This window comes from Nomascus leucogenys, chromosome 20 (genome assembly GCF_006542625.1).
Source record: "Nomascus leucogenys isolate Asia chromosome 20, Asia_NLE_v1, whole genome shotgun sequence".
NCBI classification, from domain to species: domain Eukaryota; kingdom Metazoa; phylum Chordata; class Mammalia; order Primates; family Hylobatidae; genus Nomascus; species Nomascus leucogenys.
Genome location: NC_044400.1, coordinates 60,696,581 through 60,712,436, shown reverse-complemented (window position 1 = coordinate 60,712,436; position 15,856 = coordinate 60,696,581). Strand labels below are relative to the sequence as shown.

Below are 15,856 nucleotides of genomic sequence, written 5' to 3'. Positions count from 1 at the left end.
CCTGAGCCACAAAGATTAAAATTCTCAAGTAATAATTAGGTGCCTTAAATTTATACTAAGATTAATATGAAACAAAAGTATGCTGTGGTTGCTTGAAAGGTTAATGTAATTTGAAATTGTAGTAACAGAAGTGATGGTAGGCCTGGTCCTCTGGGAAATAGCAAGTTCAACTGCAGTCTGTCCAGCTTAGACCATAGTACTGACTGCAATCCACAGAGTATTTGGCAGAGGTTAACCGGGAATGTTCAGAATAGCTGGAATCCGTGTTAAAGAGAAATGTTGACAGGAAAGAAAACAAACAAAAAAAACCCAGGGTATTCAGTCTAAATTAAAAATAAGGGAAAATGACAGTTAACTCCAAATATCTAAATGGCCATCAAGTAGCAGAACGGCCTTATTATGTTCTAGAAGGAAAAACTGGAATTAGGTGTTACACAGAAAGGGCTTTAGCTTAGCATTTCTAAGAGCTATTAGGCAGCCCTCAAGGGTAATGAACTGTTTTTCTTCATGTATCTGGTTAGGTAGGATAGCCATTAAAATTACTTCTAAGTATATGCGAGTACCTTATAAACCTAAAATTCTAGAACTAAGTCATATGCCATATAAAAAACATGAGTATAGAATGCTTTTGGATTCTAGCTAAATTGGTTTATTGTAGGGCATCTTTTATCTTGTCCCATTTCTCACAAATTATGTTAATTTCCTGACATTTGCAGGGTCAATGGTTCTACTTGCTGATGGCTTTCTTTCCTTATACCATATTGCAATAAGCAGTTCATCTACTCCAAGTTGAAAGATAGGGAAGGTGAACTCTTCAGGTAATCTCCAAAAAACTTTTTAATTTTCTTGTTGTATAGCATAGCTGTATGTGAACAAAGGAAACTAACAACTTTGGTGTTCAGCTGCCAAATTTGTAAGATAAGAAGGTTGAGAGAAGACCATTTTTAAAAGCCACAACTTTGTCAATAACATCAATGGTAAGAATCTTCAGCTTTAGGCTGGGCATGGTGACTCACGCCTGTAATCCAAGGACTTTGGGAGGCCGAGATGGGCGGATCACGAGGTCAGGAGATCGAGACCATCTTGGCTAACATGGTGAAACCCCGTCTCTACTAAAAATACAAAAAAATTAGCCAGGCGTGGTGGTGGCATCTGCAGTCCCAGCTACTCAGGAGGCTGAGGCAGGAGAATGGCATGAGCCCAGGAGGCAGAGATTGCAGTGAGCCGAGATTGCGCCACTGCACTCCAGCCTGGGCAGCAGAGCGAGACTCCATCTTTAAAAAAAAAAAAAAAAAAAAGAAGAATTTTCAGCTTTGGTCAGATGTAGGCAGCCTAGAACAACTGGAGATGGCGGGGGATAGACATCATGATAAAAACTCAACTTGCTCTTTCTATGTGGCCATTCTCAATGCACACCCATCATTCCTAGAAGCTCTGCCAAATACCAAACTTTATTCTAGATATCTGAAAACTCTAACACTTAACAGTTTCTCTGTAAGAAAACCTAATGGTCTAACTTCACATTTTACACAGCCCAAGATTAAATAATACGTTATACCACTCTGAGACCTACTTAAAATTGGATGTTCAGATTATAAAGATACACAACAACTTACAAACTACATTTGCAGCTTAAATTAACAGGCAAAATATTCCTCTGGTGAGAGCTGCCATTTCAGTGAGAACAGTCTGACCAAGTATTTAGACTTTTTCAACATAACTTTAAGAGATTCTGGCAATGTTGCCAATGCTTAATGTTGCATGAATATCTAACCAATATTTAAATGTAACCTGAAGTATTATTCCACCATGTAAATTATTCCATGGGAACAAAATGAGGCACTTATACAAGGCACATTAACTTTTTCGAGCCACTAGGCATCATTTAGTAACACCTACCTACACTAAAAAGCATACTAGTTAGCTTCAAAGAGTTAACTTGCCCAACTCCCTAAGTCACATGCTAGTTACCAAGTATATTTAAATGCCAGGCACACACCTATATATTTCCTTTAACACAAAGGTAGAAGGGGAAGAAAAGGAAGTCCAGACATTAATGAGTACAGTATTTAGTCTTCACATGAAAATAATTAAGAAAAATTTTATGGGCCACATAAAACACCTCAATTTTCACTCCAAAATGAACGTAGACAAGTTTTCAACTTGCCTACTGCCTGTCATAGAAAATGGAAGGTCAAATGTACATTTTAACACACTATACAAATTATTTCGTATACTGCATAAAACTTCCATCACTAAGAATTTTGTTAAGCTGAGATCCAAAATATGCTTTCCTCTTACCTAATACTAATAAACATGTTAGAGAAGCTAGAAGTACAATAAAAACATCTGACAAAAATGTAGTTAAGATAATAAATTATGAGCCTTATGAAAGCAACTCTAAGAAAGACAAGTAGAGAGCTCTCCTTTCATTATTCTGTCTTTTGGGGTCCAGTGTCAAATGATCACTACACACACTTTACCCCTTTTAGATCGATCACATCCTGATTAACCTAACAAAGCGCTAAGCCATGCTCTTAAAAATATTGCTTTAACAGCTACTTTTCCTAAGGAGTACTCCTGGTAGAAAGACACTAAATATGTAGTAATAGTATAATTATAATAATAAAAAAGCTCCACACTTGAAAAGAAAAACAGCTATACTTAGAGACTAGAAAAAAGATACCAAAGGGCTTTGGCCAAAATTAGTATAAATAGACTTTATTGAAGTCAGTGCCTCTGTACTGAGACAGAAGATTGTGTCTACATAAGCACAAGTTGTAACATTTCACAACTTCTAAAAGGAATGTCAACAATTACAACGATCATGCATACCATGGTCGATAATCACATTTTAGAAGCATTTTCAACCATTTCTAAAGAAATGCTTATAACATTGTTATATATAGAACTACTTTCAATAAACTGCAAAACATTGATCGACTTTTCCAGTATGAGCTACAGTGTCAACACAAAAGGGAGGCATAAATGTTTAATTTATGAAATCAGAATGGAATATTTACTGTAAAGAAAAATTAAAAAGCTTTCAAATAAAGGCCATTATCGAACCAACGTGAAGAGCACAACTCGAACTTTTGAGTTCATTCATCTTTTAAAGCTGTCCTCTCAATAACTTCAGTTCTAAGCACTGAATTCAGTACTGTGAATATTCCTTGGATTGCAGTTTGGCAATGATGCGGTCCAACTGTCTCTTTGCTTCACACTGTGGGAAATTGCTCATGTCATAATATTGAGGGGCAATTTTCACCAACCTGTTTAGAAGGGGGGAGAAAAATGTCCAAATTAACATTTAATTGAAGTACTGGAGTTGTTGATAGGATTGGCGTTATTCATTAATATACTGATGAACCAAGGCAAATCTATGAATTCAAGTCTCAGAAAAATACAAATAACTAATCCTTACAAATAGCACTTTTAGAAATGTGTTAAGTATTTTATTTAGTAAGATGTGAATTTTCTGATGTTGGACTTACCATAAACTTAATAAAAAACCCCTCAAGATACATTAATGTAAAGATAACAAAGTCACTGATTTCTTTACTCTGGCACACTATTAATTTGCCACTCCAAGGATATAGTAATATATAACAGGTCCTGTGTAGGAAACATCGTGGTATTCAAATGATTGGATCTTCTCATTTTCAATGTTTTAGTAACTATAACTCTATACCCCCAAAATACACTTGACTGAAATCTTTTATAAAGTTTAGCTATACAATTTTTTCCTCAACAAAGCGTTTAAGATAAAATGGTAATGTCCTACAAAATTTAAGTGTCAAAAGTCCCAAATCTGTATAAGAAAGCAGCGGCACAATATAAAGTGGTGACAGCACCTAAATTATGTGCCTTCAGTCCCACTACTCTTGGCTGACATTTCCTATCATAGGTTATAGAATAGATTCTGGCATAAATAAAACACCATGAAGGTGAGGGTTATTTTGCTTAAAATAAAACAATCCATTCTTACTCTACATTTTGTATAAGTTAGTATGTTAAAACACAAAGAGCTATCATTTTTATGCCTGCACAGTTCCTAAAAACCAATATATAAATAATAAATAGTTGAGAGCTAATTGTAATGGGACAAAAAAAATGTAAAAAAAAAAAAAAAAGATTTCTGCAAGCAAGAAACACTATTGACTTGAGTTAATCACAACAGCAAGAGAATGGCTCCAAAGAAACTCTTAAAAAAAAAAAAAAAAATTTAAAAAACCCTTTTTTTAAAGTATTTTTGAGAGACAGGGTCTGTCACCGTTACCCAGGCTGGAGTACAGTGGCATGATCATAGCTCACTGCAACCTCAAACTCCTGGGCTCAAGCAATCCTCCTGCCTCAGCCTCCCCAGTAGCTGGGACTACAGACATGCAGCACCACCATGCCCAGCTAATTTTTGTACACACACACCTATATATATTTTAGTAGAGACGGGTTCTGGCTATATTGCACAGGGTGGTCTTGAACCCCTGGCTTCAAGTGATCCTCCCATCCTGGCCTCCTGGAGTCCTGGGATTACAGGTGTGAGCCACCATGCCCAGCCCCTAAAGAAACTTTTCATGCTATTCAAATGTAACTTCACATTTGGCTTCAAATCCTGCCCATAAATATCAACAATCCCACTGTCCACTTATCAAAGGAAGGGTGTGAAAGATTAATCACACCATCCAGTCAATTCCCTCATACCTACAAACTAAAATATAAATTCTCAATGAATGAATGCAGGGCCATGACTCTGGCAACAGTCGGGTTCCATTTTGAGCAAAGTATTAACAAAAAACTGTTAGAACAAAAGGTGTACTTACCATTCTGGCTTGATATCTGTACATGTCCGGATGTAATTCTTTGTTGTTAGAACAAACTCATTATAAAGCACCCATTCAGGTTTGTGGTCAAGAACAGTAGAGGGATGCAACTGAACCACCTGGTTATCTTTCACAGTTAAGTAATGCCCTGTTCGTTCTAAATGTGCCACCTGAAACCAACACCCAGTATATTATTAATACAATGCTTCTGACATGCTAGTTGTAAAGCTACCTATATAATTAGGAAGAGGCAGGCCTCCCTTTTACTTTTCATTCTATGGCTATACTTATTTATCACTGTCTGCTAAAAGCAGAGATAAGCAAACTGCCGCCTGTGGGCCAAAACCAACTCATAGCCTCTATTTGTAAGGTCTGTGAATCCAAAATGGTTTATATATCTTTAATTAGAAAGAAAAAATACCATACAAAAAACATTCCGTGAAGCATGAGTAGCATGTAAAATTCAAACTTCAGTGTCCATAAGGAAAGTTTTATTAGAACACAGCCATGCCTATTTGTCTATACCTATTATGCTCCAAGAGCAGGCAGTGTTAGGTAGTTTTGACAAGGCCCTCATGGGTCCACAGAGCCCAACATTTACTATCTGATCTTTCCTGCCTTAGACCATCTAGAGCAGGCTCTTCAGCATTGGGCACCAACTATGAGTAGACAAACAACTACCAGAACATTCATGTCTAAGGTAGAAAACTAAAGCCAGGTGCAGTGGCTCATGCTTGTAATCCCAGCACTTTGGGAGGCTGAGACAGGTGGATCCCCTGAGGTCAGGAGTTCGAGACCAGCCTGGCCAACACAGTGAAACCTCATCTCTACTAAAAATACAAAAATTAGACATGCGTGGTGGCGGATGCCTGTATCCCCAGCTACTCAGGAGGCTGAGGCAGGAGAACTGCCTGAACCCAGGAGGCGGAGTTTGCAGTGAGCTGAGATCAAGTCACTGCACTCCAGCCTGAGTGACAGAGCGAGAGCTCCATCTCAAAAAAGAAAATAAAGAAATAAAATAAAAATAAGGTAGAAAACTAGAGGGCAAAGAGGAAAAGAAAAAGGTAACCTACAAAGACAGGAAAATAAAAATGAAAAAAAAAAAAAAAAAAAAAAAAAAGAGCTTGCATGTGCTTCTCTTTCATTTCTTATTTGATAACGCCTTGACTGGTGATACTCATCAAAAGGGACAGTTCTCTCTTTCCAATTCTAATATTCTGTGCTTAAAGAATGAGCATGAATAATAGAAAAGAAACTCAATTTCATTCAAAATATTTACTAAACACCTATTAGGTGTCAGGTACTATAATGCATGCTGTTTCTAATAAATTTTTTGTTTGTTTTTAAAAAGAGATAGGGTTTTGCTATGTTGCCTGGGCTGGCTTCAACGCTCCTTGCTCTCTACTCAACTTCTCTAGTAGCTAGGACTACAATTTAATCTACATAATTAAGAAGTATAATGCTTGAATATAATTTCATCAATTTTCTTTCTTTTTTTTTTTTTTTTTTTTTTTTTTTTTTTTGAGACGGAGTCTCACTCTTTCGTCCAGGCCAGAGTGCAGTGGCGCTATCTCGGCTCACTGCAAGCTCCGCCTCCTGGTTTCAGGCCATTCTCCTGCCTCAGCCCGCCCCCCCCCAGTAGCTGGGACTAGTCCAGGCCAGAGTGCAGTGGCGCTATCTCGGCTCACTGCAAGCTCCGCCTCCTGGTTTCACGCCATTCTCCTGCCTCAGCCCCCGCGAGTAGCTGGGACTACAGGCACCTGCCACTGCGCCCAGCTAATTTTTTGTATTTTTAGTAGAGATGGGGTTGCACCATGTTAGCCAAGATGGTCTCGATCTCTTGACCTCGTGATCTGCCCGCCTCAGCCTCCCAAAGTGCTGGGATTACAGGCGTGAGCCACCGTGCCCGGCCAATTTTTTTTTGAAATATAAAAAGCAAATTTAAGAACATGACAACCCAGGCCTGGTGGCTCACGTCTGTAATCCCAGCACTTTGGGAGGTCAAGGTAGGAGGATCATTTGACGCCAGGTGTTCAAGACCAGCCTGGGCAACATGGCAAGGCCCTCTTTCTACACACACAAAAAGGCAAAAATTAGCTGGGCATAGTGGCGCGTGCCTGTAGTCCCAGGAACTCAGGAGTCTGAGTTGGGAGGATCACTAGAGCCCAGGGAGATAAAAGCTGCAGTGAGCTGTGATTGCACCACTGCACTCCAGCCTGGGAGTGAGACACTGCCTCCCTCACCCCATCCCCTCCCCCTAAAAAAGAACAGAACATGCCGAAGAGAAGCTAGTACATATCAAATATTAAGAATATAGTTAAGAGTTTCAAGAAAGAATGCTCATACCTATTATTCACCAAATTCTAATAAGCCTATTATATAATAAGATGACATAATAAACATTCTGTTACTTAGATTCAAATACAGACATCTCACCAATCCCCTTTGATTTTTGATTCTGAAACTGAGTGTCCTTAGGCTCATATTCTAGCTACTGAGCCCATCTGGCCTTAAGGGTAAGCCACATCGTGCTTAATAGCACAGCCAAAGAGAATGAACGAACAGGAAAGAGAGAGAAGAGACTTATCCCAAATCAAGTGATTTGTTGTCAATTTTATCACCACAAAATTTTCTTCCATTTTTCTCAAAGTTTCTCTTATTTTATAAACACCTTAAAATAACTGTTCGCAGTATTTACTTGACAAGTTTTACTTCTGTTCTTATAGCTGTGAACACAGCACACTTAAACTAAATAAAACCTTTTAAATTATGTTTCATCTTTATTGCTACTCAACAGACATTTTCGGCTTTTGCAGTACCCAAGGGTCTTGGTCATAATTACCAATGATCACTCTGTAGAGGACTGTAAATGAAATCCACATATTTGAATATTTGAATTTGGAGGTGCTTAGTTTTTAGATAAAGACTAAAGCCAACTGTATGTACTTCTGGATCCGCTCAGTTGCTTCCTTATAGTACTCTGTTATGACAATGTATTTCCAATTAAGACCTAGATTCAGAGAAACTTTAATGCACTGATCAATATTCACATTCCTGAAGAAATAGGTGCCTAATCACATCTGAAAGTAGCCAAAGTTTCCATTTTGTATAACAAAGGCTCTATTAATAATTCTAAAAATGATTCCTGTAGAACTAGACTACCTTAGCCATTTAGTGCATTAATTTGTTACTCATTAAATACTTAAAACTTCTTAGTATATTAATTCACTCAAAGAAACTGGATGTAACAACATTTAAGATAAATTTTTATGAGCATGCATAAACTCACTTTTGCTTTTGAGTGGATTCAAAGGACTGTTAATAGAAATCAGTGTCATGTGAGTATTTAATTATTCATTCCCATATTATCTACATACCTGCATAAAATACCCAGTAACCAAAGCTTTTCTTATATTAATATAATAGTCCCTGCTTGTAAAGTCAGTACTTCGACGAGGCAAATTAAATCTGTCCATAATTCGAGATAGCTGCTGGCGTACATTGTCTGCGGACATCAGGGACCTGTAGTTAATGAAGTTGTCATAACACCACTGAACCGATTCATGATCTAAAAAGGTAGAAGGCGGGGAGAAAAGAGGGCACCATGAATCATCCACACAGGAATGTTCTCTAATTAAAAAAATTGTCATAAAGAATAAGCTAAATAAACCAGAAAGGAGATTTACCCACAACATTTTCTTTAAATGAACTGCAATGTTACCAACTTTCTCAAAGACCTTTAGTGTGATTCAACATTAGAAACAGTAACAAGGCTTTTGGATTTGGATGCCAAAACAATGATTTTGAATTAACTATTTTTAGTGAATTATTTTACCCATTAACATCCACCTGGTTGTTTCCAAAAGATGGTCTATCAGATAAAGGAAGGCTGGAAGTATTTGGTAAAAGTCATGACCTGTTCTTTTCAATGAAACTACAGCTTTATATTAAGATAACTGCAAACAATTGTTGTGTATTGTTCTTTATGCCTGAGATAGAGCACCTCAGACTTAAAGACAGCAAAGTTTTATTGCGACACACGTGCCTCTCAGCAATTTATGAGCAAGTCCTGAAACAGAAGAAGGTTTACAAGGATGCCTCAAACCTCCACTCATCTTTAATAAACAAGACCTAAGTCTAAGCACTTCAAGTAATTTTATTACACATATTATCAAAAGGATATTTCTCCACTGATGAATCCTTGATAAGCTTCCAACTAGCCTAGTGTTGCTCACTTAAAGAACTCAACCTGTAGCATCATGAAAGACATTTTACAGTGACATCTTTTATGTGCCAAAGACAGTCATGGCAAAGAACTGCATTATTTATTTCAGAGGACCTTTGATAAATAAAACTAAGAGGGTTATTGTGAAATGGGAGAGAGAAAACAGAAATTAAAACTGTTGATCCTTCTTTTGCTACTGTGATGTATGCTTATCTTCAGCATACTCTTTTCTCTTTGGTTCTAGGATTCTACCAGTTATAGTGTATAACTTTGCCTTAATGTTTTTTAGACATAACAAATATATAAGTACATTTTTATCCATTACAAAATGCATCCCCATTTCAGAAATTAAGAGTGGGTGAGGTGGAGATAGGAAATAGATTTTTGAATTAAAGAATACAATAACATATTAGAACACCCATTAATTAATCCATCTGGAATGAGAAATAAAAGTTACCCATCTGAAGCTATTGACATTTAAACCAAAATACTGAGTATCTTTGGGAGCTGAAACAGCACATCTTAGAGGTAATTTTACTTATGCTGATGCTCTGTAACAAGCTGAAAGGCAGGAAAATGCCCAAGCTGGACAATAAAAAGGCAAATTTTTGAAAGGGTTGTTGACTTGCAGACTATGGCTTGAAATGTAGCTTTTTTGTGTGGTTCTCAATTTTTAGAATTCACGTACTACAGATGGAAAAATGGCAAATCTAAGTTATTTGTTAAGAACAAATGACTAATAACTAACATCTGATGGTTCTACTGTATTTCTAAACTTGTGAGAAATAATTGGGTAAATGAGAAAAGTAAATCTAAAACTGGGAACATTAATATAATTCTAGCTGTTTATCTCTCGCCAATACAGTAAACCACCCCTAAGATCTAAAGCCAAACCATTTGTCTGATTTTTAGAGAGAAATCTCCCCTCCCCAGACAGATTAAGGTACTGTAAAATAACTTAAATCTAGTTTTGGATTTCAAAGGGTTATTTACATATAGTATTAAGACAACATTTTAATTGACATGACATTTTAGCTTCACTATGTAATCAACTATTGTCTCTAATGTAAAACATCTTGACCAGTATCTGAAACATGCTTTTTTCAAATGTACTCAATGTTTCAATTAATAACATACAACCATTTAAAAAGCTTTCGTGAAAATATTTCAAATATTTTCATATCCATATATATATGGATATATCGAAATAATAAAGCATGGGGATCTGGCAAAGTTTTTTGCTTTTTTTTTTTTTAAAGAGATTCTCTTATTTGAAAATGTGGCAATCAGTGATAAAAGGCTAAATCCTCATCTTTAATAAGGACAGCTCTACCAAATGTCAAGTCATCACATACTGCAAACCCCTAAAAACCACCAATGACTAAACCATCCCTCTGGCAGTGAGAAATCATAGTACCTTTCACTAATAGTGCATTTCTTGCGCAAACAATAGACTTGAACTTTTCCACCTCTTATTTACAGGCCACTTGTAGCCTGAGAACCATCATTCATACTTGTCCGTTTCTCTATTTTATTAGTTGTATTTTGATGTAGAAAGTAGTATTTTGATGTATTTATCAGAAATAGATCACACATCTAGTGACTGGATAACACCATTTTAACTTACTACATTCCCTCTGACTGTGAATCTGTTCCTTCTCAAGGCTTTAACAGGTTACATATCTCTTGGTCACCCAGCATGTTTCGCATGCAAGAGGAATACAGTAGGTTTTTTGAGTAGATCTGTCTAATCAGGGGTAAGTCTTTAACACTAGGTAATACCAGTATTTGGATACAAGAAAGATTAAATAACTGTTCTAAGGTAAACCATGTGCTGGTCTTCAGCCTGTGGTTTCATAACCACATTTCCCTTAACTCTCATATCTGCCCCAAGTTTTCTGGGCCGGGGCAGAGAAGGGCTCCATTCTTTCTCTCTGCTAGTCATCAATTGCACTCAACTCATATCAGGGTTCTGGAGTAAGGAACAGATGTAAATCAAGTTAGGTACTACGTCTGGTGCACACACTGGCCCTCTAGCACTTCTGGACCCCAAGACAAATAAATTCACCATCACCCCTACGGAGATGTGCCAAAGTCAACAGGCTCCCCGTTTTAAGAGTATAAATGAGATTTTTATGAGATAATAAAAATGAGTTACAAATAAAACCAGACATACAAAATTGGAATGTCAACTTTATAAATTAGGAAACCAATTTCTCATGAGAAGAAACTACAAACTTAGTGACAGAATTCCACATTTTTGGCACAGGGTGATGATGTAGGGCTATCAGTTAAAAAAAAAACTGTCAGATCCAGTTGCAATTTCTTTATTTTTTTTCTCCTTTAAATTTATTAAGGTTTCCTCTCAATTTTTGTAAATGGTACATTCCAAACAGCAGCAGCTAGCAGTAACTTCATTGTTATTATGTTTCCTCATTTACAAGTCACTGGCAAATGTTTTTCAGGTCACTAAATATTCTCTGATAAGATGATTTAAAGCTAGAACAATTACTTCATATGTCTACAGCATAACTCACAATTTTTCCACTGGTGGGCATTTAGGTAGCCAATTTTCTTTTTACCACCACAAATAATTCTGGTGAAATTATTTAATCAAATCAGTGTCCATAGAATACCAAAAAATAACTTTCTAAATTATTTCTGGGTCAAAGAGTATACAGTTGCTGAAGTTCCTGGTAACATAAAATCAACTTTTCATAAAGACCACAACTAACCCCACTCCCATACAGCTAAGGAAAATTTTTCTTCAATATCTGCAAATTTTATAGGTGAGAAAATGGTAAATGCCTTTCATTATCAATAATAATGCCAAAATAATAATGCACTTCTTGGGTTAACAGTAGAGCTGAACTTTTCCATATCATGTTTAGAGACCACTGGTAGCCTGAGAACCATCATTCATACTTGTCCATTTTTTTCTATTAGTTTGATTTTGGTGTAAAAAGTTCTTTATTAGTAAAAATGTTAGAGTAATGATTGTATAAACAATATAAAACTATTCTTAAAAATGTAAAATGCACAGAAATAAAAGTATATAAAAACTTGTATGTTAGTGATAAATGTCATACAAGTCTGTCATTTTTACCACTGTTATTTTTCAGGTTTTCTACAATTGGTGCTTTATCCCCTGATTATAAACATAAAAAACTTTGAAAAAGATTGGCAATTTCTATTTCAAATGCTCGTCAGGAGTTTTTCAAAAGTACCTCTGGGTTTCTAATGTAAGTTGTCACGGATAATAAATCAAAGTGGAACGAAGAAACATCTTATACACTGCAAGTGACATTTAGACAAGAGTGTCTCCAAACAAATTTACACTTACTTTGTTTAAAAGCATGGTAGACGTTCAGCAGTGTCAGATGATCTCCATCTATGTGGGCAAATCTCATCTTGGCCTCATCTGCGGCTTTCTTGGCCTCCGTGGGGCGAACAAAACACTGTGGGACTAAACAAGGTTGGTATGGGCCCAACACAAACGCCCATATCGATGAGTCACGCATTCACAGATAGAGGAACAAGGCCTAGCTAGGTCAGTTCACAGAGCATAGGGCAGGGCAGGATGGCCTCCAACTGCATCTTGGACTGTTTACTACCTTGATTTGGTACATCAACACCTAACCACATCTGTAAGACAAGAGGGTTTCAAAGCTACAGAGTACCTGATTATTTTAACTAGATCTAAAAGTAGGCATCAAAACAGCTATTCTGAAGGCCATCAGGATACTAAAAAGCTCAACTTATTTAAAAAAACCAGTGCTGATAGCTCTACCAATAATCAGAATAATGGTGTCAATTGCCTTTTAGCTAACTATAATTTTTAAAAAGGGCATCCACTAAATCTGTTGAATGGCTGTGAAAGTTAGGAAGCTATGCTTGCCCACTGCAGAGCTAACAACAACTTTGAAACCGGTCTACTGTCATGTTTCTATCAGAATTTTTTCCCTAATACTGTGGCTATTACCAGCTGGTGGGTATCACTATTAGCACCGGTGAGCAGAAGCATATGTAAACATAAAAATATCAAGAATTCTTGGGTTTGGATGATAGCAGTAGTGGTGGAAGGTTAAACCGCCTTTGAATTAAGAAAACTCAAAAAGGCTGGGATATTCAGCCTAGTGTTTCAGCATTTTAACAAAAGGATTAGAAAATAAAGTCCCAAATTTAAAAAAGAAAAAAAAAAACAAACTTATTTGAATCAAAACCTCAATATAAAAGCAAAGTCCAATATTTCAAAAGTTGACAATTAGTCTGAAACAATCATATCAAGGGTCATCAAAATATGTAACTACAGTTATTTGTTTAGAGCCTCAATATTAATTCACATAAAACTTTAAATTGTTACAAAGCATGTACTACATTTTTTGAAATACAACTTTCCTTAATTCAGTTTAGCAATTCCATAGTCATAAAAGCAATATGAAAATAAAAATACTTAACAGCTTGGGACTTTTTCAACACATTTTAAAAGCTCTTAAAACCTTGTCAATGAAAAAATTCATAAATTATCGGTTCGGATAGAAGATAATGGGAATAATCAACAACAAGATAAAATACAGTATCATATTACTCTTTCCCATACAGTTTCCCCTTTAAAAAGATGCCAAAATAGCCAGATAGTGACAACAAAACATGATCATAATAAATATTAAAACTCTTGCTTAATTTAATTGAAGCAAGGTAATTCATAAAAGCACACAAACTTCTCACAGCTGTGAATTTTAATGTGAACTAGCCACTAGAGTTAAGTGGGAATAAATAAGTAGTGCTCTCAAAGGCCTCTAGATTTGCACTGTTAATATCAGGATCTCAAAACTTCAAAAACTATTTTAATGTCAAACAAAGCATTACAAGCTCAGCAAACTATTTTTTATTCCCTGACTTCTTCCTTGCCTCTTATTTCAACACTTTTCCTACAAATGGACCGTTTAAAAACAGTCCATTTACATTGCTGCACATGAATGCTCATTCTCCTGACAAACTAAAGGTTTTTATTTGTAATAAATAAAAATAAGGTTTTTTTTAATTACAAATAAAACTGAGATGTAGTTGGAAGATTACAACTGCATCACAACAACAAACTTCTTACAGAGCTAATATTCTAAACTCAAACAATAGTAATCATGTAATCATGTAAGTATATCTGATAAGAGAACCTAGAGAAATAAAAACTAAGCAGATAGACAAGTAAGTACACAATCCATTAGTTCTTGCCCCATACTTTCTCTAAAAACTAAAATCTTGGGAGAAGTACAACTGGGAGAATCTATAAAACAACATATAAGAAAGGCAGACAACAACCTACCACCACCTCCGCAAATGAACCTACAATTTAATTAAAGTGACTCAATACTGCCCTGCCCATCTGCTCTGAGTCTGATCAGTCATAACTCTGCAAGAAAACATTTTAGCTACTTCTTAAATAAAAAATTCACACCATTAGAATATACCATACATCTAAACTAAGCCATAATTTTATATTTAAATTTTTTCAATTTATCCTTTAATTCCACAGAATATTTTGAAATATTTGCAGCATTAAGATCAATAAACCACTCGGCTATAGGGAGTCAGTTCTCTCCGGTGCTAAAACTAGTAGCAGAGAATATTCTGATCGTCAGTAAGAACTTATTTTCTATTTTTAGCTGTAAGAATAGCCATTCATTTGTTTCTTAACAATATTTCTTCTCCTTTAGGGAAAATCTAATATCCAAGTTACTATTCATTTGTGGATTACATTTTATTGTTACTAAAAACAGCATTATTTCCTTAGCTTAATGGTCCAATTTTACAAAATTAGCAATTTTATATATTAGGTATGTTTCTTTTACCAAGTTTTTCTACCATTGTAAAAGAATACCATTATCAGATTAGATTTTAAGCCTAAAATTATACATTACTATTTCTATTTACTTGATATCAAGTTTGAAATTCATGTTTGTTTGGGTGCCATTGGAGTACATATATAGAAAAGGCTCAACTTAATGTATAGCTTTAAGTTTGTCACAGGCACATTTAATAGAGCTAAGTACGAGAGCAAAGTTCTTCCTGTACTTGCAGTAAAAAACAAAAAACAAAAAAACCACAAAGATAGCAGTGATGGACCTTTAACCAAAGAATTCAGTTACAACTGTGCTCAAACTTACTGCAATTTTTATTAGCACTCAAGAGAGCCAATGCTTTACTATCTTTTGTGCACAATGACTTACTTTACTTTTGTAAGCACTATGTCATTACGAAGCTATTTACAAGGTATTTAGGAAACAAAATTAATTCCTTAAAACCATCTATAAAATCCACTATCATACTAAAAACTAAAAAACAAAAACAAAAGTGAAGTCCACCCAAACTTTGAAGAGCTGGGCTTTTTTTTGTTCCTTTCCCTCTATTACCTGACAACATAGCAGTAATAGATAGGACCTCATTAGAACAGTTGTAGTCACAACTTGCAATAACCATTTTTGCGAGCTGTGGATCTAGAGGAAACTCTGCCATCATGGATCCCAATTCAGTCAGATCTCCATCATCATTTAAAGCAGCCAGATAATTCAAAAGTTCCAGGGCTCTCATCAGAGTTTCAGGAGCTAGTGGTAAAAGACAATCTATTAGACACGGTGCCTTAAGCAAGCAAAAATGTGACAAAGTACGAACTATTATAAGCAATCTCATTTTTCATTCTGCAGTGGACCAAACTCAAACTCAAACTGTCATCCAATTCAATTATACAGATCTAGCAAACAATGAATCATAAAAACACTGCAAAATTTTCCTGTAGGCAAAACTGTCTTCTTCC

The 15,856-nt window shown here is 35.8% G+C and overlaps 1 protein-coding gene across 1 annotated transcript in view; it reads right to left on the bottom strand.

Moving 5' to 3' along the window:
• Positions 1-2,708: 2,708 nt before the first annotated feature.
• DHX15 (DEAH-box helicase 15) overlaps positions 2,709-15,856 on the bottom strand; it is a 57,114-nt gene continuing 43,966 nt past the window's right edge. Inside the window, exons 10-14 of the mRNA XM_030800873.1 lie at positions 15,456-15,647; positions 12,389-12,511; positions 8,198-8,388; positions 4,821-4,990; positions 2,709-3,272 (exon numbers count right to left, since the gene is read on the bottom strand). Coding sequence (XP_030656733.1) covers positions 3,155-3,272; positions 4,821-4,990; positions 8,198-8,388; positions 12,389-12,511; positions 15,456-15,647 — 794 coding nt within the window. The 3' untranslated portion in view covers positions 2,709-3,154. The remainder of the gene's footprint in view (positions 3,273-4,820; positions 4,991-8,197; positions 8,389-12,388; positions 12,512-15,455; positions 15,648-15,856) is intronic.